The sequence below is a fragment of the Calidris pugnax genome, unplaced genomic scaffold (assembly GCF_001431845.1).
Source record: "Calidris pugnax isolate Ruff unplaced genomic scaffold, ASM143184v1 scaffold14, whole genome shotgun sequence".
NCBI lineage: Eukaryota > Metazoa > Chordata > Aves > Charadriiformes > Scolopacidae > Calidris > Calidris pugnax.
In genome coordinates, this window is record NW_015090793.1 from 5,937,896 (window position 1) to 5,961,672 (window position 23,777).

Genomic DNA, 23,777 nt, shown 5'->3' on the forward strand with positions numbered 1-23,777 from the left:
CAGAAGGGAAACTACTTACAGAACATTAGTGGTGTATTTCTCCCTTTTAAACAAAGAGCAATTCCCATGACCAGTAGCTTAGAATTTTTGATCTATCTGTAAGTTACCAACTTATTCCTGGAATTCATATTCATGCATTCATAGAAATGTATGGCCTGGATCTTTCCCTCAACTTTCCTTCCTTTCCTTACTGTAAAAATTGTTATTAGCCCACTAAAATAAAGTAATTTAGGGACATTCGGCATCATCTCTCTTTTTTTTTTTTTTTTCTCTGGCAATATATAAATACCTATCTGCTGTTTGTATTTCTGGAGCTTTATTTTTGCTTGCTTTGCATTCTTGTGTCCTTCCACGACCTGCTCCACCAGCTCTCTCACTTCTTTCTGTTCCTGTAGGCGTTTCTCTGCATACTGGTGCATCAGCTCTGCTTTCTAAATCCCAAACAAACAGGTGAATAAAATTCCTGATAACTGGTGATCTGAGTGCCTCAAATCATTGAAATACTGCAAGGACAAATGGATTCAAAGTATAACATCATCCATAAAAGTAGCAAAGAACAATAGCTGAAGACAACATAGAGACCCAGATTTAAGGTCCCCTCTCTGTGTTTTATTTACCAACAAGAGCCCTCCATACATTTGCACCTATATTTTCCAGGATTTCCTCCCACATGTTTCTAAAAGCAGACAAAAAAGCCATCTTAGGATCTGTCTGTGAGATACCAAGCAGAGTGCCAATTTAATACACAGCTGATTATGTGTCTGCAGAATTTTCTTGGGCCTAAGTCAACTCTCTGTAACACACAAAAGTCCACTTTTGGCTATCATGTTCCTTTCTTTGTCAGAGGAAATGAACAGGAAGCAGGAAACTGGATTTTCCCAGACTACATTCCTTACTGTATCTTCTGTTTTAAAGGAAGACTCGTGTTTTAAAAGAAGGAGGACAGCTGTTGGTGAATGGGGAATTGGTGCTCCGTACTTCTGGAGATCACCATGTGGATAAAGTTTCTTGCTGGCATCTGTTGGCAAGTGAAGGGACCTGCCTGGAATTAGCCAGGTGAGAGGAAGTCTGATTTGCATAGCCCCAAATCTATACATATCGGAACATTTCTGCTAACAAATAAAACACTTATTCTCTGAAAATGAGTTGAATATGATAATTACAATAATTTTGGAATGAGTGTGAGCCATCACACTATGCTCAGTTGTACATAGTAGGGTTCACTTTAAGTTTTTGCTGCAGCCTGTCTAAATACACATGAAGACTCAAGGCCAAAAAATGTTGAAAGAATTTTTTTAAAGGACGGAGAAGGAACTCATTAATGAAGAGTCCCTTTTGCAGCATGGCCTTTAAGAAAATCTTGTACATTTGTGGTCTTAAGTTGCTGAGACACTGCAGAGGCATCTGTGAGAGGTGGCCAAGAGAAAAGTACTGGCTGGCATACAGGGCATGGCAGCAAACTGGACTAATAGAAAAGAAAAGCCTGTGATAGTGATTATGAAAAATTTAAAATCTATAGTACTAATTATTTTTTGATCACTTCTTTAGTTTATAGGAAAAGCACTGGGAAAACGTAATGTGATTTTGGGAAAAGAATGAAAAGATCTAGCAATGTTTTTGGGAAAGTGTGATTTGCCAGATTGGAAACTGTGTGAAAATACTTCTTGGCATAAATATTTAGTTTTTCCTTTATGTAGATCCAAAGAGGATTCTCTGCCTGAATCTTCCTCTAAGAGAGAACTAGGCATGTCAAATAATAGGAAGTAAATTGAATTATATGAGGGTAAGAAACCAAATTCTTTCATATCCGTGGCTCTTATTTTAATACGATAATGAAATTAGTCATATATTGGTGACTTCATTGCAAATGGTGCTTAGTATCTCAGTGTCTGTTCAAAAAGGATATGCACAATGCCATGAATATAGGGGAGAATGCTTTAACCTTCTGTTTTATTCAATTTTCTTCGTCAGTGTTATCAATCAAATCAAGCACTTGTAAAAGCATTGCTGTGTCTGGAAGTTATGGCACTACTCTTCCATTGTTTGCAGACTCCAAGTAATAAAAACATTGAATAGAACTTTAACACTTTCTTATAGTAGGTATCATCTGTGTATGTTTCACACTGATTGAATGTAAGCAAAATTTGAGCAACTTTGTGTGCGTTACCTCTTCTCTCATTAGATCAGCTTTCTTTTTATTTTCTTGAATTACATTCTGACGGGCTAGAACTGCCTCTTCGTGACTCAGTTTCCCTTGAAGCCTCCTACACTCTATTTCAGCCAGCTGCTCTTCCAAGTCTTTTCCACGCATCTGTTTTTGCCATTCCAAGAATTCAGATGGGTCTCCAGCCCCTTGTAGCAAATTTTCAATTCTGCAAGACATAAGAAAGAGTATGTGATTCTAGGGATTTGGCTTTGCAGTCTTGCCTTGGTTCATAAAACATTTCTTGTAGTTTGTTGTGATATACGGTGTTTGATCTCTGCAGATAAAAAAAAGGAGGTCGTCACAAAGTCATTTGACAGGTGTATTTTAATTCTAGTCTAATGTGGAAAGCCTGGGAAAAGCAGGCTGGAAGAAAGTGCATGAGGGCATGGACCTGAAATTTTGCAGTAAAACAAAGCTCAAAGAGAGGGCAAACTTTAGCTACATATGGATTCTCCTAAGGAGCAAGGAGAATCAGGCTCAGGGTACATACATTTTCTCAGAGGATTACTTTGCTTAGAGGTAGAAAGAACAAATACCTTTTCTCTTTGGAAATCTTCTTGGCCACTTTAACTCAGAGGACTAAAAAATTTCTGTTTAATTCTATTTCTGTTTTTTATTTTGTGAATTAAATAATGCTGTAATGAGGCAAAGAAATATTCAGCTATTAAGCAAAACCACATTCTTATTTTTTATGCTTGGCTGAGAGAGAAAAGCATAGCAAAACCCTGGGGCAGGCCCATCCAAGTCCTGCAGCAGAGGATTGAATGAGCCAAGAATTAGGGCAGAGAGACAAAAATGCAGTGAATTGCGCCTTACTGCTACTTCCCAATGCATATATATGTGTGTGTGTATCTGTTGAGTGTTAAATGCAGCTGAAGACTAAAACTTAATGCAAAATACTGTTAAGTTATGGGGAAAATTTGTTCCTTTGCTGAGTGGAACAGAATTCTGCCAGATAGAGTGAACAGCCCCACATGTAATATAAAAGAACCTCAATATAGATACGTGGCTGGTAACAGAAGCTGAATGATTCATAATAACTTACTGCTAAAATCTTGATCCATATACCAAAAATTTGCTATGTCCAAAGACCAAATTCAACCTGCAACCTCTTATTCCCCACTCCTGCCTAGGATTTAGTTGCTTGTATTCAAAGACAGCTCTATTGCAGTGCAACTGTATAACATTGGATCAGACTGGAGTGAAAAGAACCGTCTGAGGAAAAGCTATGGAAAGTCCCGTTGTGTGTATAGACTTTCTTCCTGGGAGCCACATTTAAGCTGATGTCAACAGCCTTTGTCTTTGCCTAAGCTGTGCTGTAGATATGCCTGCACCCAGCCTACTACCTTGGTGAACCTGCCTTGTTGACTTGGCTTCCTGGCTTGACCTCAGCCCTGAGTTGTCACTATGGACTCATCTAGCAATCACTGGACCGTCCCCTGACCCTGCTCTCTGTCGCTGGATCCACTCTGCTGCCTTTCTGGGGTACTATGGAACTGAGCTGCTGTCAGTGAGGACATTGCCTCTATGTGTCTTGCTGTCGCCCTCAGCTCCCAGCTTATCTTGCCTTGTGGAACAGCACACTCTTAGTTCTCCATATCTTACTGTGATAGAAATGGGTAGGTATTTTTATATACATACAATCAACTTTTATATACATATAAAAAAGTTCAAGTATCAACTTTGGCATGTAGTTGACCACAAACCATTGAAGAAAATGGAGGTATATGAAATTATTTGGTTTAATATACATGGATCTTTTATAATGGATGTGTATGTAGATGTGTATTAGATGTGTATTTGGGTCATTATTTATTCTGGAAAATTGGAATAAATATAACAAGTGATCCTTATTGGACTTTACAGATGGACACTAGCCAAAGTGCTAAATCAGAACACTGTCATGCTGTATAGCATCTCCAGTGAAACAATGACATTAATATAGACTTTCAGTCCACTTTTCTCCTTATATGAATATAATTAATAGAATAGCTTCCTAATGCCTTACAACAGATCCATTATTTTAGTTTACTTGGAGTTGACTTACTTATTTTAAATGTGGTTAATTATTCTATATCCAGGGATGTGAATAGTAATCTGAGAAAGAAACGTGATTGTACCTCTTGAGTTCCTGTTCCATTTTCCGCTGATAGAGGGCACCCTCTCTTAAAATAGCTGCAGCATTTAATTTAATAGGCATATTGTCAATCTGTCAGGAAGGGAATGTATATACTATAGTTAGTAATGTAAACCATAAAACAGCGTATAAAAACATTTCAATGGGTTAAAGAAATCGACCTAAGACAGCATAAATTTTGCTTAAAGCATTCATCTAGCATTAATCTGACATTCACAATGAAATTGCATGCTGTTCATAAACCACTCAAGCTGCTTAAGAAATCAGCAAAGTCCCCCAAGTGGATTATAAATTTGTAATCACTCTTGGACCATGTCAAATCCCATAGAATGTGTTCACTTCCTCTCCTTTTTTTCAGTGCTCATATACATAGTGTGCGAGGATTCCAGCTGCTTTGGACCAAGAAAATAAACTGCTTCTCCAAGTTAGCCAAAACCATTCAAGTAAAATATAAGCAGCACCTTTCATAGGAAGGTCCGTAATTGTTTTACAAATAATCACTATTGCGACTTTGAAATATTTCTAAAAGACAACTGGCATCACCAATTCCCATATCCATTTTCTAGGTAATAGAAGTGAAGTACAGTTCTCAGTGACTTTCAGGCCTTATGGTGTAACTTGGACTAGATCCTGTGGCTGCTTTGCAGTTCTTCAAAGTATTGCCTTAGGACTGTCTCCCAGACAACCTCTAAATACTGAGGGAGGAAGGGAACAACCTCTCTGCAAGTTAAAAGTGTTCCCTGCACAAGTAGGCTATTCAGAAAAAAATTATCACCTTTGCAGACACATATAATAGACCTGATCTGAACCGGAGCAAAGCAGTGCTGGTAGGATAAGAAATGGGATCATTCCTGCAGAAAACAAAGCTTCTTTGTGACACATTTGACTTAAATCCAGACAAGTTTTGTGTTCCGAATCAAAACATGTATTTAAATACCAAATTAAGAGCTTAATGAGTGGTTTAGAAACAGATGCAAAGAATCACTCAAGCTATATACTGCAAATATTGTATGCACAAATAGGTACTGCAGTCTCCTGAAATACATAATCTAACTGGAAAAGGATGTTTTATAATTGATATTAATTAGGTAGGTTGAGGATAACAAACACATACTATCACCTAGAAATTCACTAAGTAGAATTGCTGTGTTTTCCACACAAATGCACATTTAAATGGACAAAAATTAATTATCTGCCTGTTTCTTCACAAAATGCTGATAACCTGAAGAATTTAGGAGAAGAACCCCAAACAATCTATTTTATTTCTTTTGTTTGACTCACTATACTTACTCTTCTTAATGCCTAATTATGTCCTTTCTTCCTTTTGGTCTACTTCTCAACTCCTCTCAAAGCCTTCTGCAGTGTATGACCATTCCTTCCCCAGCCTGTACATTATACACTATATTATGTACAAAATGTCTACTTGGAGTAGACATTTTCTCTGGCACATGTAGAAATGTTCATCGTTTTAGCTCCTAGAGATACTAGAAGGTGTTAGGAGTGGCCCTGATCAATGCCATAAGATGCCAGATCCATACTTTTCTTTATGCAATTTAGGCAAATGGTTTGATTCTCATTAGTCTGCGCTAAGATTTCAGTATTTTAAATTATCAGAAAAGGAAGTGGAATATACATAGTCTTGAACTAACTGCACATAATTACAGGTCATGCATGTTTGGGTTAACTATGTAAATATTTCCTGGTTTGTTTTTTTCCCCCCTTTTCAGTACAGAAGGAACTGCAACCTTACTACTTTCCTGTAATTTAAATGCTGCTGGATTGTAAGCAAGCAGACTGAGTAGGTGATCCTGTTCTTAAAAATAACTTCAGTATGTCAGAAATGCCAGACATGTTTTAGAAATAGTTGCCAGATGCCCAGTTCTGCAAGCAAGGAGTCAGTCTTTCCCAACTGTATATGAGCTGTACCTAAATAGTGTTAGAGAGTCGGTAGACCTGCTCACAAGGTATTTGAGGCCACAATACAAGCACAGCTTCCACATTAAATTATTCTGCATATGAACGTGAAACAAATGAAAGGTGACAGATTGAACGACATAAAAATGGAGATGATCTGTAGTGCAGTTATTGCAGAAATAGCAATGTGAGTTTTCATGTGTTATACCGTTAAGGCTGAACAGCCCATTTTCCATGTTTACGGTTCTCTGATCCTTCAAAATCCTAGCAGAGAAGCAATCAGTATAGTGGGGTTTATGACCTCAGTATGTATCTAAAGGGAACAAGACAAACATCCAGACTGATTGTATATTGTGTATCAGACAGTCATTAGCTGGAATAATTGCTCAGCATTCTTTAGGATCTCATTTTGAAAGAGTGATTTACAGATGGAAGATTCTTCTGTCCCTATGCGGAGTTCTTAAACCATGGGTTCACAATTCTTTTTTTTTCTGTGAGCTATTCTCAGTCCTTACCATTTTACATAAAAACTTCTCCCTTTGGAATTGAAAACATAGTTAAGGCAATATGGTTACCTTGTGCAATTGTGCACGCTTGTCAGGGCCCTCAGGGAACCAACAGGTCTTAATTGCCCTGACCAGCCTCACCCAGGACCTCCATTCAGAACCTCTGCTTATTGGTCCAGGAGGTGTGCTTAACCTCCGGTCTCGGCTTCAGTACTTTCCCTTTATGCTGGAGGTAATTCTGCTCCTGGTTGTCTCTCTAGTTCTGTCTCCTGTTGTATGGACCTGTGTTGCTGTTGTAGCCTTGTCTTCTGACTGGACTTCCTGGGTAGACCCCAGACCTGACTTGTTGCCTTGCTTTGTCTAAGGATGACTGGCTGTTAGGAAAACCCACCACCTCCACCAGCCTTGGCATGTTCAGGTACCGTGGCCTGGTTGGTGAGGACACTGCCTGTGCTTTCATTACGTTTGGCTCCTTGTTTCTCTGGAGCAGACAGGCTCCTGTTGCTCCTTGACCTGTTCTTTGTGAACCATTAATGGTGCATAGGCCAAAATTTATGAGCCATTGACCCAATCCATGTGATTCTCCTGGCCACAGAACTTGGTGTAAAAATATAGATTCCAGTAGAGTTTGCATCACCGTGAAATTTGTGTGTGTGTTTTTCACTCCAAAGTTTCAAGTACATCTGACAACAGTACCTTAAAGGCTACTCACCTTGCTTTGGATCTTTTGAGCCTGGAATGCTGGTTTACTTGCCGTACTGTCATGTGTGTGCTGCAGTTCAAATCAAAAATACGTTATTTGATTTCAGAGACAGATTTTCAGGTACTCAGCAACAAATACTAAATATTTACCAAAAATCGCTCTTGAATCACATCTAGAGTAACAAATATGATCATAGGGATATATTCTGGAATCGTTATATCCACAAAATCTTGCCATGTACACCCAACTTAGTGGGAATATTTCATATCAAATGACTGAACATATGAAGATATGTCCAAATATTAACTAAAATTTATTGGCTAAAATAATGCTATAAAAGCAACAGTAACGTTTTGTTTGACTATGAAATATCACCTACGTATATGAATAAATTCAGCTCTTAACTGAAGTAGATATTGGGAAGACAAAACAGGGTGTCAAAGAACACTCCATGAAATTACTAAATAGTGGTAGAATTCTACTGATGGTTATATTAATTTCATTTTATGGTTTTAGATACAGACACTGATGTGAAAGTGTCTGATATGATGGGCATGGACACAGTGAATAGAGTATGCAGATTTGATGATGAAATAAATATGTTACATACATAGTTTGGTGACATAGCTGTAGACTGGGAATCAACCAAAGCAAAAAGTCTGTATGAATGGGACCACTATTCCCTCAGTCTGGCTGCTCTGGGGCATAAAAGTTAATGGAAAAGTAATATGTGGGTTTAGAGAAATATTGCCAGTTTGTAGATCTGTTAGAGTAGTATCACAAGAAGGCTGCTTGTCTCAAAATTTTCATAGAATGGTTTCGGTTGGAAGGGACCTTAAAGATCATCAAGTTCCAACCCCCCTGCTATGGGCAGGGACACCTCCCACTACAGGAGGTGAAAATTAAGAGAATAATAAAGCAGCACCACAAGTATAAGAAAAGGGGGTTGTGCATTATGTGCCCAAAGAGGCAAATGTTAGTATGTTACACCTGAAAATAATAACATGGATGTGAAATGATAGTACAGCTATAAAGGATAGCACATAATTCCTAACCCCATATAAACAAAAATTTTCAAATACTTTGAGATATCTTTAAATACTCTAACCATTTTTCATCTTCATACTGCGGGATTTTTAGGTAACAAAGTATTTTGTAGCATACCTCTCCCTTTTCAGGCTTCATGGTTGCACACCTGAACTGGTTAGCGTTTGCTCTCACGAACAGATCCTAAAATTAAAGCAATTAGCTTAAAGAGTATGGTACATTTAAATTCTCTAATAAGAATTTTCTTTCTCTAAAAGCCTTGCGGCCCAGACCAGTATATTAATTTGTTTCCAATGAGTGAAAGCTTGACTTAATAATTATATGAATTTTCATTCCTGATTAAAGACTTGAAGTAGGCAAGTCTTAATTTTCTACATAGTCCTGCCTGGTTGTATCCTTTGCACAGGGCATCAGGCCTTTGATAGGTATGCCCATATGAAACACATTGCTTATCCAGAATTCAACTTGAAAGCCTCATAATTATCTATAGCACATCAGGACCACAGGTAGTAACTGTTTCCACATAGCTAACAAGCAATGGCTTTGGTTTTGAGTTAAACTAGAAGATTATGATCAGAGGATCTGAGCACCAAGGGTTGCTCCAACAGGCACACACCTAACAGTAATTCCACCTTTCATTTGAAATACAGGCAGCCATCCTTCTGGTTTTGGATATTTCTTTTGGTTATAAACAGTAACCTCTAATCAAAGCTGTGAAACGCACACTAGATGTTCTGGTGGCATTCTGGACAGCAGCTGTCCCTAACATCAGTGCTTCCATAACTGTCTGGAGCTTGGCTTCCAGTCTTCTCACTCATTCTTACAGACGCTCAGCCATGGTCATTAATAATGACAGTTATAGCTTCTGCAAAAATGCTATCAAACAAATGTCTTTTTTAATGCATATTTCTTTTAGGACCCTACATTTCAGCTTGTTTAGCAAACAGTCTAGGGAACTGACCTTTGTGAATGCCTTAGATGCCTTTTATAACATTCCAGAGGCAACAAAAACTGCTGTTATTGCAGCTATAATTTCTGTGGTGGTTTTCCTTTGTTCTTTGTATTCATGTATTTTCTCCACTGAAGAATGTGGCTGGTAGTTAAGGGATTATATAGTTGTCATAGATTTTTGACAATATAGGCACTGTGATATCTTGCTTTTCCTGCCCAGTTTTTCTAGCAAGTTTGTACATACATATAAGCACACAGATGAATAGGCATGTGCTTTATCCACAATATGGAAATAATAAAATGATAAAAAATAATGTCATATTGTTTGATAATTAAATTCCAAACCTAGATAACGTGATGGGGCAGCAAAAAGAATGAAAAGTTTATTCCTCTAGAATCTATCACACATTAAAACATTCACTATAGTTTAGGAGCAGAATCCAATGCCCCTTTCACGAGGACACGAGGAGAGCCCAGAACAGTGATAAATGGACTTGTACTGGCTAGTGAAAGCTAGAGTAAGGCATTTTCAGAACAGGAGTGGGAGAGTACAGATAAAAAGGAGTCAAACAGCATGGCTTTTATCGAGCTTATACTGTTACTTGATTGGGTATGGTGATTGCAGTCTGGGGAGGAAGAAAGAAAGTGGAAACTGACATTTAATTAATTCCCTTCCAAGGTAAAGACAACAGCAATCTGCTTTAACTATGATAGGAGCTAACTCATTGAACAGGATTCATATCAAAGTTTGTATCAAATAACAAAATCTGTTTCTTTGTTTTTCCAGGCCCTCCCTTTTTCTGCTCTCTTAACACACAGACCATGTACTGTCTTTCTTTACAAATCATGATCACTCCCCACTCTTTCAGCGTGCTGAAGGAAAGAGTATGGAGTCTGCACAAAAAATCAGAATCTGCTGATATTTTAAAGCAGTGAGTGATGACATGTGATTATCAATTACTATAGAAAACAAATATTGAATATATTGAATATATTTTGTATTTTGTATTTTGAAGCCTTAATAATTAAGTGAATACCTTAAGTATCCACATGTCCTGTGGGAGTAAAAAAGCCACCAAACTATATCAAGCTTGTGAAAAGAAGAAATTAATCACGTTTCTGCTACCTTCCATGGCTACTTGCATAATTTCTTGCATAATAGTGACTAAAAGGTGGACCTTGTCTCAGATAATTAATAATAAAATATGAAAGATGGAAAAAGGGTGATAGAACAGAATGGAGAATACAAACATCATGACTGTAGAGAAAGAGCCAGGAGCTATTAGGTGCAAAAGCAAGTATGTTTCAGATAAAGTTCTAAGACTTGTGAAAGTGGAAGTAGGACAAACACTATAAAAGAAAAGAAAGACTAGAACAAGAACATAATACACTTACTTCTGCTTTTCTCCGATTTTTTCTTTTGATTTCCTCTAGTTGCTTTTTTTCCTTTGGAGGTTTGTACGTGCTTGGAGGAACCTATATTAAAAGGCAATAATCTCCACAATATGGGGTATAAAACATTGAAAGCAACACATTCTTGCAGGAAAAAACCACATGCACTTTTACTGTAGAACAGCTGCATTTATTTTTTAAATATTGATTCTTTTCTATTAGTGACAGTGTAGAAGACACAGACAGATTCCAATTAGCTGGGACTATCCAGGCTTTTCAGTCCTGTCCAATGTAATATAACCCATGGACAAAAGACCAGAAAGAAAAAAAAAAACTGAACCTAATAAAAGAAAGGCTGAAGAAATAACACATTCGATAGGCCCTATCAAGGGGAAAAAGAAGTTGCTAGAAGGGGAGGAGTATCTCATAAACATCAGTTTCACAGCGCTGTCAGCCACACAGAGGCTCCAAAGTAGTTTTGGGAAGAGAAATTTTTTTAAGTTTATTAAATACCCAGGAACTTCATTGTACTGGAGGAAGTCTTTGAGCTTAAATGGTTGGAGATTGAGATGGCAGTTGGGGAAAACAGCAGCTGTGCTTGTCCCATCCCTGTAGCCTTCCTGCGTTTGGCCACTGCTGGAGAAAATACACTGTGCAGTGTGGGCCTTGCCTCTGGTCTGCCACAGCTGCCCTCATGTGCTTGTGAGGGAATACCATTGGAGGCAGAGATTAAATGTTTTGAGGAAGAGGACTGAGAGGGCCATTCTAGCATCCATGCATTTGGGAAAGCATGCACATGTCAGAAAGTGCTACAGATAAAATGACCAGGAAAAACTTGTTGTCTGGCTGTCACATGGAACAACAGGAGCCTAGCGACTGTACGGGTTTGAGTTAGGGTGAAACTTCTGGGGGATTTCAACATTTGCTTAAGCAGTAAATTTTGTCCAGAAGCAAACTCTGAAAAAAGACTGGATGTCCCCTTCCTATGTGGGTGAAATAGTCTGCCAGTTTACTGGACATCTGCTGAAATGTTTATCTTGCTAAAAATGTAGCTCAGTTAGAAGTTACAGAATTAATTCAAGAATTAATGGGAAAAATGTATAATCTGTACTGTACTGGAGGTCAGTCTAGGGAACACAAGGATCCCATCTAGCTTTGTTGGACTATATAAAGAGCTTTGCTTGGAAAAACTCATGAATCTGATGTACTTTCCACTGCCTTTGCTATTTGACATCATTATCTACAGGCAAAACAAATGCACAAACAGAAGAAGCCAGCAATTAAATGCACTGGTGAGACTGCTCAAGTATTTTTGTGAGCTCTTTAAGTGAAGTAGAACTGAAAGTATTTCCCAGCAGTATCTAAGAATTTTTATTATGCTTTTATGGATGGAGAAATTAAAGCCCAGAGGATTTGCAAGGGTTGCACAGGCAGTGAGTATCAGTTTATTTCACTCTTCTTCCTAGTCATGTGCTTTACCTGCAAAACTGTACTCATCTGCCAGTGTAAGCTGAAAATCTCTCCTCAGAAACTGCTGTGCTTATTCCAAGTAATTTAAGGAGGAGACTTTTCAATCAGCTCTGTTTCAAAAATGATCTTAGCCTTGTAATTTAGCCCTCAGATGCCATGGTGATGAGTACCAATCAGACAGACAGATAGACAATACAGCAATTACCCAGTTGCCAGAAGAGGATGAATAAGTCACTATAATTGTAAATGACAGCAATAGATGGATCAAAAAGGCCAAACTATACCTACTTAATCCTAACGTGAAAAAAAAGGGGGCTGGGAGTGACACCAACCTTGCTTTTCCTCTCCAGCTTTCTGGATATCCTTTTACCAGAGGTTTATTTAGGGAGTAGGTACCACATGAATAATCACTTTGAACTTTGTGGTAGTCATCACTCTTCTATTTTTTTTTAAAGCTACTGTTGTAAGATGGACAAGGGCAAACTAACACAATGCTATTGTATTAAGAGCTTCTACTTTCATACACAAGATCATAAAGATAAATATATTGTTGGGTCTATATATTTGCAAACTAAATCCTGTGTATTGTCCAAATGAATTCACCCATTTTATTATTTTAAATAACCAAGCAAAGCTCTATTCATAAAACACTGCTGAAGTAATAAGGAAAACAGCTAAAAATATACTAAATTTGGCTGAATGGTGTAACAATAACATCTCAGTGGAACCTTTTTTATTTTTTTAACTACATTATTGGTTTACAGAAAAACCAAAAATAAAATACTTGCATAATCTTATTATTCTAGTACAGTGGTGATATTGAAAGAATACATTTTATTTGTACCTCAAGACAAAGATATCCAAGCAAGTTAAATGTGTCCAAATCAGTTTGCATGTTATCAGGTTTAAGCACTTGTCTCCATTTGTTTCCTTTGCAAACTTTAAGCTAAAGCCTCATCTTTCTTTCATTGTGTTTATGAATGTGTGTATGCGTATGTGCATGATTGTGTGTGCATCCATGTGCCTGTGTGCAAAGGACAGTGGAGAGAAGAATTTATAATCTTCAGACCAAATATTTGGAGTGAAACGTTTCCTTATTAAATTTCAAAAATGAAGTGTTTTTACTTTTCACTTACTGACCCCCATTCCTGATGAATGTTTATAATGATGAATGGTTATCCTAACCTTCTAGGCCTATGTTACTCTAATGAAACTTTCCCAGGTCAGTATAGATCCCTAAGGATCTTATACAACTATCCTACCTTCTGCAATAAGCCCCATCTCCAGTCCTCTCCTGTGAAGGAAGCATGTGTTCAGTGTGCAGGACAGCAGCACTATCCCAGCTCCTGAACTCAGTGTACGTGATACATCTCATCTTATTTGCATTTTATCTCTACTATAGAATATAATGCAACCTAGCAGAGAGAAATACCTGAAATAATAATCCTATAATCAGACTGAACTAATTTCACCATAGGGAAGCTATAACTCGTCAGTAGTCATTGCTCAAAATCCAGCCGCCTCCATATGAATTCAAACAGTTGTTTCAAAGTTGAGCAGTAACAGGCCTGTAGTTCTTGTTACCACAATAGTTCCTGCTAATACACCACGTGACAAGTTCTTTGACAGATGCAGAGAACCACGAGAGAAAACGGGTATCTCATAAAATGAACAACTTTGTGAGAAAATGGACGAGAACATTTCTGGAGCAGATTATAGGATGTAATCTGGTAGAGCTTTATTTCCATGCATTCCTCTCAATTATATACAACTCTAACCATACAGTAGCCAAAACTATGGCCTGCTCTGATGTCACTAACTCTCTCTTGCCATCTGGGCTGTCTCTTCAGTCTCTGTTCATTTCAGAGTCTAAAATGGTGATACTGGCAATAATATGGCAAATTAAAGTGAAGCTTAATTTGCTGAGATAGGTACAGAAATGAGCACAACATATGTCACTACTGTGCTAATGGCTTTAGATTCACGCAAGCTTTTAAATTTGCAGACTTGGTCAGAATGTAAACCAAATTTAGTATAACCCTGAAAACACAAATGAACTTCAGTAAATGCAGCCGCATTAAAGCAAATTTATTCTAAGAGGGGCTGCACAGCACAAGGGTACTAAAATGACAGCAATATGACTCATTCCTATACTGATTAAGTAGTTATTAAATGCAGTTTTTCAGAGCCTGGTATTAAGCTGTTTCAATGTAAAATCCCATTAACTGCATAACACACTACCATTAAATTGCTCTGCCATCCTAAGATGTAAATGGTTTCTAAGAGCATTCAACACATGTATTATTTAAAACTTGAAGTGCTAATACAAGGTGGCAGATAATGCCCAAAACTATGACTTCCAAGCCCACTTCCCACTGCGTTTAAATATAGATGATTTTGGAGTCTTTATTAAGTTAGTCATAGCAGCTTGATCCCAAATCCTGTTTGCTTTACCCCAGTGAGCTAACTTAAAACCAATCATGTGTCTCTGATTTGTACCAGTGTAACTGAATCACAGCCTTACACAATGAGTAAAATAAAAGTGTGGCATTTCAAAGATAAATCTAGTCTCATTTATACATGAGCAATAAAATTAATCTGAAAAACCTGAATTCTAAAGGTTCACCATTAATACAAATTCCACCCTCAAGGAGGAGCTGCAAACCTAGACTCTGTTTTCAGTGAAATTGCTTTGCCATTTATTTTCATGAGAGTTGATCTACAAAAAAATCTAAGTTTATAAAAAAAAATATTAGTTGAATGTTCTTTTCTTACCTGCTTCAGTGCATTATTCAAAGCAAACATCTTACAAATCCAGAAATACTTGCAAAAAATCTGTCATCAATTTGCACCCATTTTATAGTTCTACCTCCAAAAGTCACAAAACAACTACAGGAACCAACCTTTTCCCTTTCCTTTGATTGGCTTACAATTTGCTTAAACACCATTCACTGAAATGAAAAGAATTAGTTTGGGGGTTTTTTTAGAAATCTGACCCTCAATAACACAGAATATTACAAAAATCCTTGTTTATCTGTCAAAGGTTTTAGATTTTCTACAATTATTTTGAAACAGACTCCCATACCATGATTTTTTGCACAAGCATATATAAAACTCAGTATCTCTTGAAGCATAAAAAAACTCACAGGTTGCCTTTTTTCCAGTACTGGTATTGGCAGAGGTATAGGAATGGCACGTGGTTTGGGTACAGTCAAATTAAATTCCTTTGGCTGAGTGACCGTCGAAGTCTTGATAGTGGTAGTACGATTACTTAATTTATCTGTAAGCTGTCCAATCAGTTGCTGTACTTTTGGCTGCCATCTTCAAATAAAAACAGATTTTCCAATTTTAGTTCATTTTTTTTCTTTCATACAAACTTACACACAGTATATGAGGTTGGCATTGGTGCAAATTCTGTAATGCTTTCGGCCATTCAATTTTAATAAAATTGACCTATGAATTTATACTCATGATTTAGTTGGACTGGGTTACTTCACCTCTTGCTAGAAGCTAGTCCATTCTGACTACTGGTTGTGAAATAGTCACAGTTTTTACTAAACAAGCGACTATGTGTCCAGTTCATTTCCCATCGGGATCAGACTATGACTCAGAAAAGCAGCTGTCATAAGCTAAGTACACACTTAACATACTTAGGTGAATAGACTATGAAAAAAGAGTGGTGTGAGTATTGCCACTTTTACCAACTGACAGAGCACACACAAATCAATCTCATAGCACAGGCAGTTCTAGTAAAAAGTAGAAAGATGTAAGGAGTTTGGTGAATTAGCGAATGAACCCTCGATGAACCCTGTGGGGCAGTCAAGAAGGTTTTGATGTCTCTGTGTTTGGATTTTGGCTTGTATGAAGGTTCAGACTTCTTCCAAGGAACGACAGAAGGGTGCAGAATTCAAATTAAGACACAAACAAGTTACCACAGGGATAATTATGGTGACAGCTTCATGTCAGTCATTCCTCCTCTGTATGTATTCTATCCTTAAGTATTACACATGCAATGGAGCTTTCCTTGAACTTACAAAGCAGCTTACAATGCAAATCTACAGTGACTTGCTTATGTGACCTTAACTACTTATCTTACTAGTACTGTTACCTTAACTACTACTGTCATTATGGGATGAAGCTTGCAAGTGTTTTCTGTAAGTAACGCAGCTCCATTAAATTAACTAGGATTCATTATATTGCCCTCATTGACATTTGAAAGAGGAATACAAAGACATAGTTAAAATAATTTAAGCTACTGAACTGATCAAACTGATCAATGCATCCTCAGCTCCTTGAAGGAAGTTTCAAAGCCAGTAACCAAACATGGTCTTTAATATTCTTGTATAAGTTATATTTACTACTTCTAGGCAAAACGCGTTTTTGTGACATTGAATGTAATTGACTGTTAAGGACAGCTCCAATAAGCTTAGTGTTAATGAAACAAGTAATAGATTAAGCATCTGCCTGCCTGCATATGTACATATACAAAGTGTGTGCATATGTGTGTGTATCTCCATCTATGCATCTCTAGCTGTATCTTTATACTATTGTAAGCATACGTTCAAATTACTACAGTGGCATATATTGAGTCAAATTCTGACTTTAAATATATCCCTGCAGTTCCTGTAGAACGGAGTGGAATTTGGAGTGTTGCAAGCCAAATCTATATTATCACATTTGCCAATTCGGCATAATCTACTTAGTATGAAATAATTCTACTGACTTTGATATGACAGAACTAGATGCAAACTTGTTCATCTGACATTGTTTGTAACATGTTTTTGTCTAACGGCGTTTGCCATCACCTGGGTTAATCCGTACCGCAGTGGGGAGGGTGTGTGATTGCAGCCACAGGGGTGTACTGATGGTATCTGTCCCAGGTAACAACCAGAGTGAAGAAGTGGCACAACAGGCTGCAGAGCTACTGTTGCTGCACATGAAAATGTTCCAGTTTGGCACAGGTTGTCATGCTGCTGCATCAGCACCTAACAAAGGTGTGGACACACCTGGCACCTCAGAGCATTTAAACTGTTAAATGATGTTGCGAAAGGGATAATAATTTTAAGACTTGTTTACATGCTTATCTGATTTGCTCAGAAGGGATTTTATCACCATTGACATAACAAATCTGTGCATAAAGCCAAACTCAGGGAAGTCAAACATCTTTTTTCATCTGCTTAATGTCATACAGATGTTGAATTGACTTATGAGGCACGACTCTAACTCTGTACCATAATTTGAACCTCTTTTTTTTTTCTTTTTTTTTTTTCAGAGTATGATGTTTGATCTGTTCAGGGGCACCGAGAACCAAATGTACAACAGCTGTGAAAGGACTTTTCTACCAGAGAACCTTGCCTCTGGGTAAGTAAAAGGGATTACTGTAGCCTCACAAAGACAAGAAGGGTTCTGAGTGACGTCAACAGGAGAAACACTTGAACAGCAAATTGAACTTTCAGGGGGAGCTTTCCCCAGCTTTTAAACTTCAAGGTGCCAACAGGCTACTTAGGTACTGCTTACCTTAGCAGTGGATCAATCCAGTTCTCTTTTACATACAGTGGATCATAGAACCGACTCCATTCATCTTTTATCCATGTGTTCAAATACAAGGCATTGAAGAAGAATCTAAGAAACTAATAATAAGTGATTTCTTTTAAATATTAATACTGAAGGTACAGTGTATACAAGACTACAAAAAGATAGTTGCTTTTACTACAAACACAGGTGAAGAACTTGTTTATATTTTATTCTGTAATTATAATCATACGTGCTTGATATTTATAGGTTCTTCTTCGTTCTGTTAGGACAGCCCCATATCTTTCAGCCCTATTTAATGAAACACTAATAGAGACTAAAATGTTTGTAGTGGCCTGAAAAAAAATCTAGGGGCTGCAACATGGGGATGTGTTAATACACTTTTAATTTGCTTCAAACATTGTGAAACAAAAGTTTTTATTCAAAATTAAAGTAAGCATTAATGCAGTACTGATTGTAATAGAATTATACAACAGAGTTTCAGAGTCTAATGTACCCACAATCAACTCCTGATTATCTATAGGTAGATGATCAATGGTGCCCAGAAACATCTCAGGCCTGGCACTGCATCTGAATTACTGAAGTTCCTTTCAGCTCCCTGGGAACAGGGCAGGGAGGATTGCTGCAAAGCTGTAGTAACCATTATACAATATGGGTTGTTCTTTTATTGAAATATAATTAATTGGCATATTCCCATTAAACTAGAAGACTGAAATTTTGCACACTTACACATTGTAGGGCTCTACATGCTGGAGAAATAGCAACTAACATTTGAACTTTTGTTTCCCTCTGGAGTTCACCAGAAGGTCAAGAGCCTTTAAAACTTGAACAGCTCAAATGGCCTTTTGAACAAGACTCTTGAAAAATGGCACTTGGATTCAGCATGTATCATTTACAGCAATATAAATTCCAAACTTGAACCTGAACTTTTTCATTAAAATTCTTGGAAATGAAAGTACAAGCAAGTATCATGATGGAATAATCCTAATAATAGAAAAAAAGCACACCAAATAATATAGACATTATGAAACATACTGGAAAACAGTGTGCAGTCACTTGAGAAACTTCAAATGGAGACTGCAGAGCTTAGTTCAGACTTGGCAATAGCCCTGTCTTGGATTGGTTTCCACAGAACCACATAGGTCTTTGTATTGAGTTTTCAGTTCTGGAGGACTACCAAGGAGCTTCGTAACTCACAGGTGGTGCCAAGGTGGCTCAGAGCTTTGCAAAAACTTCAGCTATAAACAATTCAGATTTGACTCAAGGTGTTTGCTGCAGATGTTCCACTGGTTAGAAAGTCTGCTACTTTAGTCTTGATGTGACGATTTCCAAGGAATTAACTTGTAAATTTAGTTTTATTTTCACCTATTATGCTTTTGATAGAGTCAAAAGACTGATCAACAACTGAAGGACTAAATGAATATTGCCCTCTTGGATTCCCATTCTTGTATAGAAACTGCTGCTTTTCTACAAAATTGCAGATGCTGGCATATCAACACACCATCCAAAAGAAGCTATTTCATCCCCAAAAGCATGACTATAAACTAAGTTTTGAATTGTGAAGATGTTGGTTTTTTGGTGCTTCCAGATTCAGAGGAGTTTGCTAAGTATATGATAAGGGATGCATTTCATCCCATGGGTCTAGAAACTCATTCATTCTCCTTATGGAGAACCTTTCTCCATAGTGCATGCATGTTGGATTGCATTTTTCACCCAAGATAGTAATTTTTACTGATGCAATATATAAATAAAATGCTAGAAGTCTAGGCAGAGTTCATACTCTCCAACAGAACTGATGCACTGTATATACACTACTTCTACCACTTATTGTGACAAAATTTTACATCCCTGTATCCCAGCTGTATATATGATTACAGACCTAGAGAACATGTTCCCTGCCAAAGTAGTCTTCTTACCTTATGGAAGGCCCTGACTATACAAAGTTTATAAAAAACTGTGATTTTAAACCCATGTAAGCAAGTGTGTATAGAGGGGTGGATTGAACATGCACTGATATACTTAAAATGAGGCAGATCCTGAGGGGTGAAGCTAGTTTCAAATTTTGGGGTATTCAAAAATTGATGTATAAATACTGAAGGTGGTGATTTGTAAATCCTCCAGTTTTCTTTCACTAGCTTTCATTAAGCTGAACTCCTCCTTTTCCGTGTCCTCAGTATTCCTCTTTTATATCCTAGTTCATCCACAGAGGCATCAAACAGTTGGCTACTACATTGCCATGTGAAACTAAGCCTCTGAACTGTTGTTTCAGCTCTCCTTGTTTTTCTCCATCTAGGTCTTCTAAATATTTGCTGTAATTTTCTTACAAAGTACTTGTGACTCAACTACCTCTTCAAGGTAGATGAAACTATAATAAAAGCACACAGTGATTCCTAGGTGTTGTATTTAACAGCTGGCTATTACCCCTTGAGGCCTCCTCCTGCAACGCCAGTTATGTACTTGTTATTAACATTTCACACTTTATTAAGACAAGTGGGTAATTATGTCATTGATAAATGCCATGATGTACTCCTACGAGGTACAGAGGATGGTAAGCTGTATAATCAGATACCAATACCGTGATGTATATATTAGTACTGCTTCAGTCACAGTCCCTAGAGAAATGCTCTGATAAGGATATGTCCCAGTATGCATCCTGCTATGGGATAGGGCTTTCAATGCTGCCCTGGGACGGTCATGCAAGCAATGTGGGGATGGCAAATGGCAATGCGGGATTACCAGGCGTCATTTCTCACCAGAGTTTGCCTGGGCTGAAGTCCACATTCTTGGTTTTGGTAATCCATATCACAGATGGTGCATGTAGGCAGAGTAAAACCCATGAAGCCATAGCACATTTTATTTCTTAACAACAGAATCTTTTGCATTTTGTGAACTGAATTGCTAGGAAAAATGCCTTATATTTGTATTTTGTCTTTGGCCACATGTAGCGCAGGTGGCAACCCCAGCATCAGCAGTCTTTGCTGTTTATAGCAGCAAAATGTGGCTTGACATTCTCAGGGATCTCTGTTTGGATGTTACCAGTATCTGTCTTCTTAGAGAAGTTACTGGACAGTCATTTTGGCAACAGCATTATTCTGCTTACTCCTCTGTCTTGAATGTTCCAAGAGTTTCGCTACTCACAGAGCATGAGAACTGAGATTCATTTCCCTTCTGGAAGTGGTGGAATTACATAAGAAATGAATTGTACCTATTTTTACTATTTTAATGTACTCTGGCTGTAGTAGGACAAGCGTGTATTATTAAAGACTGTTTTGTAGTGTGTTTTTACAGGTTGGCTGAATCAATACCTTGCTTTTTGAGAATTTGAACATGCCCTGCTAATATTCTTAATGGATTTTTACACAGTGGGATTGTACCGATTTCTAAAAAGCAAATGAAAATTGGGAAGTTTCTGCATTTGATATTATCTTTACATCCATGTAGTCATTTGCAGAGCTGAAATCCTTATATTCACAACACAAGCTTTTGACTCTTGAGTTAAGGAAGTAATGGCAAGAAACAGCAGGTTCTGCTTCTCCATACAGATCAGTGACTACCTGGGAGCTATTATTTTGGCTATACACACCACAGCTATTTGCTTAGTAGCAAAGGCAATCAAGGGGGTTCCTGACTACTCCTCTCTTCATCTGCTGATTCTTTCCCTCTTATTGTAGTTTAGTTCTTCAGCTATGCCAGCTCACCCACCTGTGGGATTGTACCTTTCAACTGCAAATGAAGAGGAAGGCAAGAAGCTCTTAAGAAGGCTTCCCTCTGAAGAAATTCTAATGGGTAACTCTATTTTGAGGATCCTGAGGTAAAGGTGTAGAGAAAAGTGTCCTGGCGTGATCTCAGGTCCTTCTGCCACTGTATGACACAACTTGGAGCTTTTTTGCCCCCATGTCCACCATGAAACTGAACTTGTCCTACTATTCCTACCTTATCAGAATAGCAATTACAATACCCAGTTCTTATATAGTGATTTTCCTTTCCAGATCTCAGAAGTTCTTTATAAAGGACTTCACTGCTGTTAGAAGCAATCAGAACAGAAACAGAACAAAACAGGTTCTTGAATGCTAGAAGGAAAACACTGGTTATTTTGCATTTTTTACAAGTTAGTTATGAAAATATAAAGCTGTTTACTTCAACTTTTTATTTCAACAGTGTATTTTCTCTAAACACACACGCTTACATTTTACAACAAATATAAAAGAATAATATGTATGAAAAATACAACAGAAAAATAGGCTTGAGCTAGCAATGCATAGCTAAGTTCTTAGAAGAACAATCACATTAAAGTTACAAAACAGGGCTTCATCCTATGGTTCTGTAATTATACAACCATAAGAATGGTTCTTATAAGAATGTGATCTTATGATTTTCTGTTCAAGCAGAGGAACATGTGTTAGTGAGATACCGTTATAATTCTGCCTGCATATTCTGCCTAAACGAAAATATTTGAACGTACATCAACCACAGGGAAACACTTTCATTTGCACAGACTCTGTCATGCAGTCCTTTAAGAAGCTACTCACACAAGCCGATCTCATTCATCCGAGTAGTTCATTTAATTTTATGAAGACTACTCATTTGAGTAAGGTTTATCCCCACGGATAAGAAAATTCCATTCATTCTGCGATGTGCAGAAAAATACAATTTTTAATTAAAGTAAATCTATTCTAAGTAAATATAAGTGAATAATTTTTCTGCATCTCTGCTGAACTCAGACACAGTAGTCATGAGGCAAAATCTACAGGTCAGTATCCTGAAGGAGAATCCCAAATTTCTGACAACTTCTGTTGCTAAGGCTGCAGATCTGCCTTCTGCTGTTTTTGTCTCTGTTGCTGGGGGGACCAAATGCTGCTTCTAAATCCTCTGCTGCAGGTGCATTAATATAATCTAGCATCATTTTGGAAACAAAGAATGTCTTCTAATGCAAGAGAAGAAAACCTAGGTACCATGGTGATGAGGATCTGATAAGATACTTAAGCAAACAAAGTTACATCTACAGGGAAAAAAGTAGCAGGTACAGACCATTGCATAATGCAGCACTTCCCTATCAGAAAAAAAAAGTTATTCCAGACAAGGAAGTAGAAATTAATGCTAGGTGAATGGAATCAACAAGAGATAACTGGCATGAAGTGGGAGAATTGTGTTGCTAGCTGAATGAGCTCAAGATGTATCCAATCCAGTGGCTGTGTCTAACATGTTTACCGCAGAAGGGGCTGAGAGAGCATTTTAGACAGAGTGATTTGTCTGTCTACCAGATTATGATAATTCTTCAAGCCACTTCTCTGTTCTTTCTAACAGTTAATGAAATGTATCATTTTTGTCTCTGGAAGGAATTAATAAAAAACATTCCATAGTAAGCTCCCCAAAGCAAAGTGAATAAGAGTGTTTCTAAAAATGTTATGCACACAACCTGACCTACTCTCTCCCTATATATTACAAAGCAACTGTATTCATTAAAGAGACACTGGCATCCATATGAACATTCAAAGTAATCAGTATAAGGATAAGCCTTAGCCTTTTGAGTATTAATTGCTAAAATTTGTCTATTGTATCTTAAATACCGCATTCATTATTCAGATGCTGTGTTTGGACTATGCTTTAAAACATCTGGATAATCAAAGTTTACATATGCTGTGTCACAAGTGATTTAATTTTTAGCCTATTTACCTAAGAAAACAAAGCTTATGAGAAAGCATTGGTGCTCAGTTTATCCCTCTCCCCCTTTACAACATAGCTTTTAAGATAATTACCACTTTCAACCATTTTGCAAGAGAAGCAGAAGATATTTATATTTCTACAAATTTCATAAAAATTAGCAAACACGTAGTGGAGTGAACCCCAAATCTGTGACTCCCGAGAGGAAAAGGCAGGTGGAACTTTGTTGTCGTGTTTCTATTTGGCAGCAATGGTTTG

General features: G+C 37.5%; 1 protein-coding gene across 1 annotated transcript in view; it reads right to left on the reverse strand.

Moving 5' to 3' along the window:
* Nucleotides 1-23,777, reverse strand: part of CFAP99 (cilia and flagella associated protein 99) — a 58,679-nt gene that overhangs the window by 16,510 nt on the left and 18,392 nt on the right. The window contains exons 5-12 of the mRNA XM_014966741.1: nt 17,844-17,956; nt 15,473-15,647; nt 10,860-10,940; nt 8,631-8,696; nt 7,476-7,535; nt 4,327-4,415; nt 2,168-2,372; nt 290-431 (exon numbers count right to left, since the gene is read on the reverse strand). Coding sequence (XP_014822227.1) covers nt 290-431; nt 2,168-2,372; nt 4,327-4,415; nt 7,476-7,535; nt 8,631-8,696; nt 10,860-10,940; nt 15,473-15,647; nt 17,844-17,956 — 931 coding nt within the window. The remainder of the gene's footprint in view (nt 1-289; nt 432-2,167; nt 2,373-4,326; nt 4,416-7,475; nt 7,536-8,630; nt 8,697-10,859; nt 10,941-15,472; nt 15,648-17,843; nt 17,957-23,777) is intronic.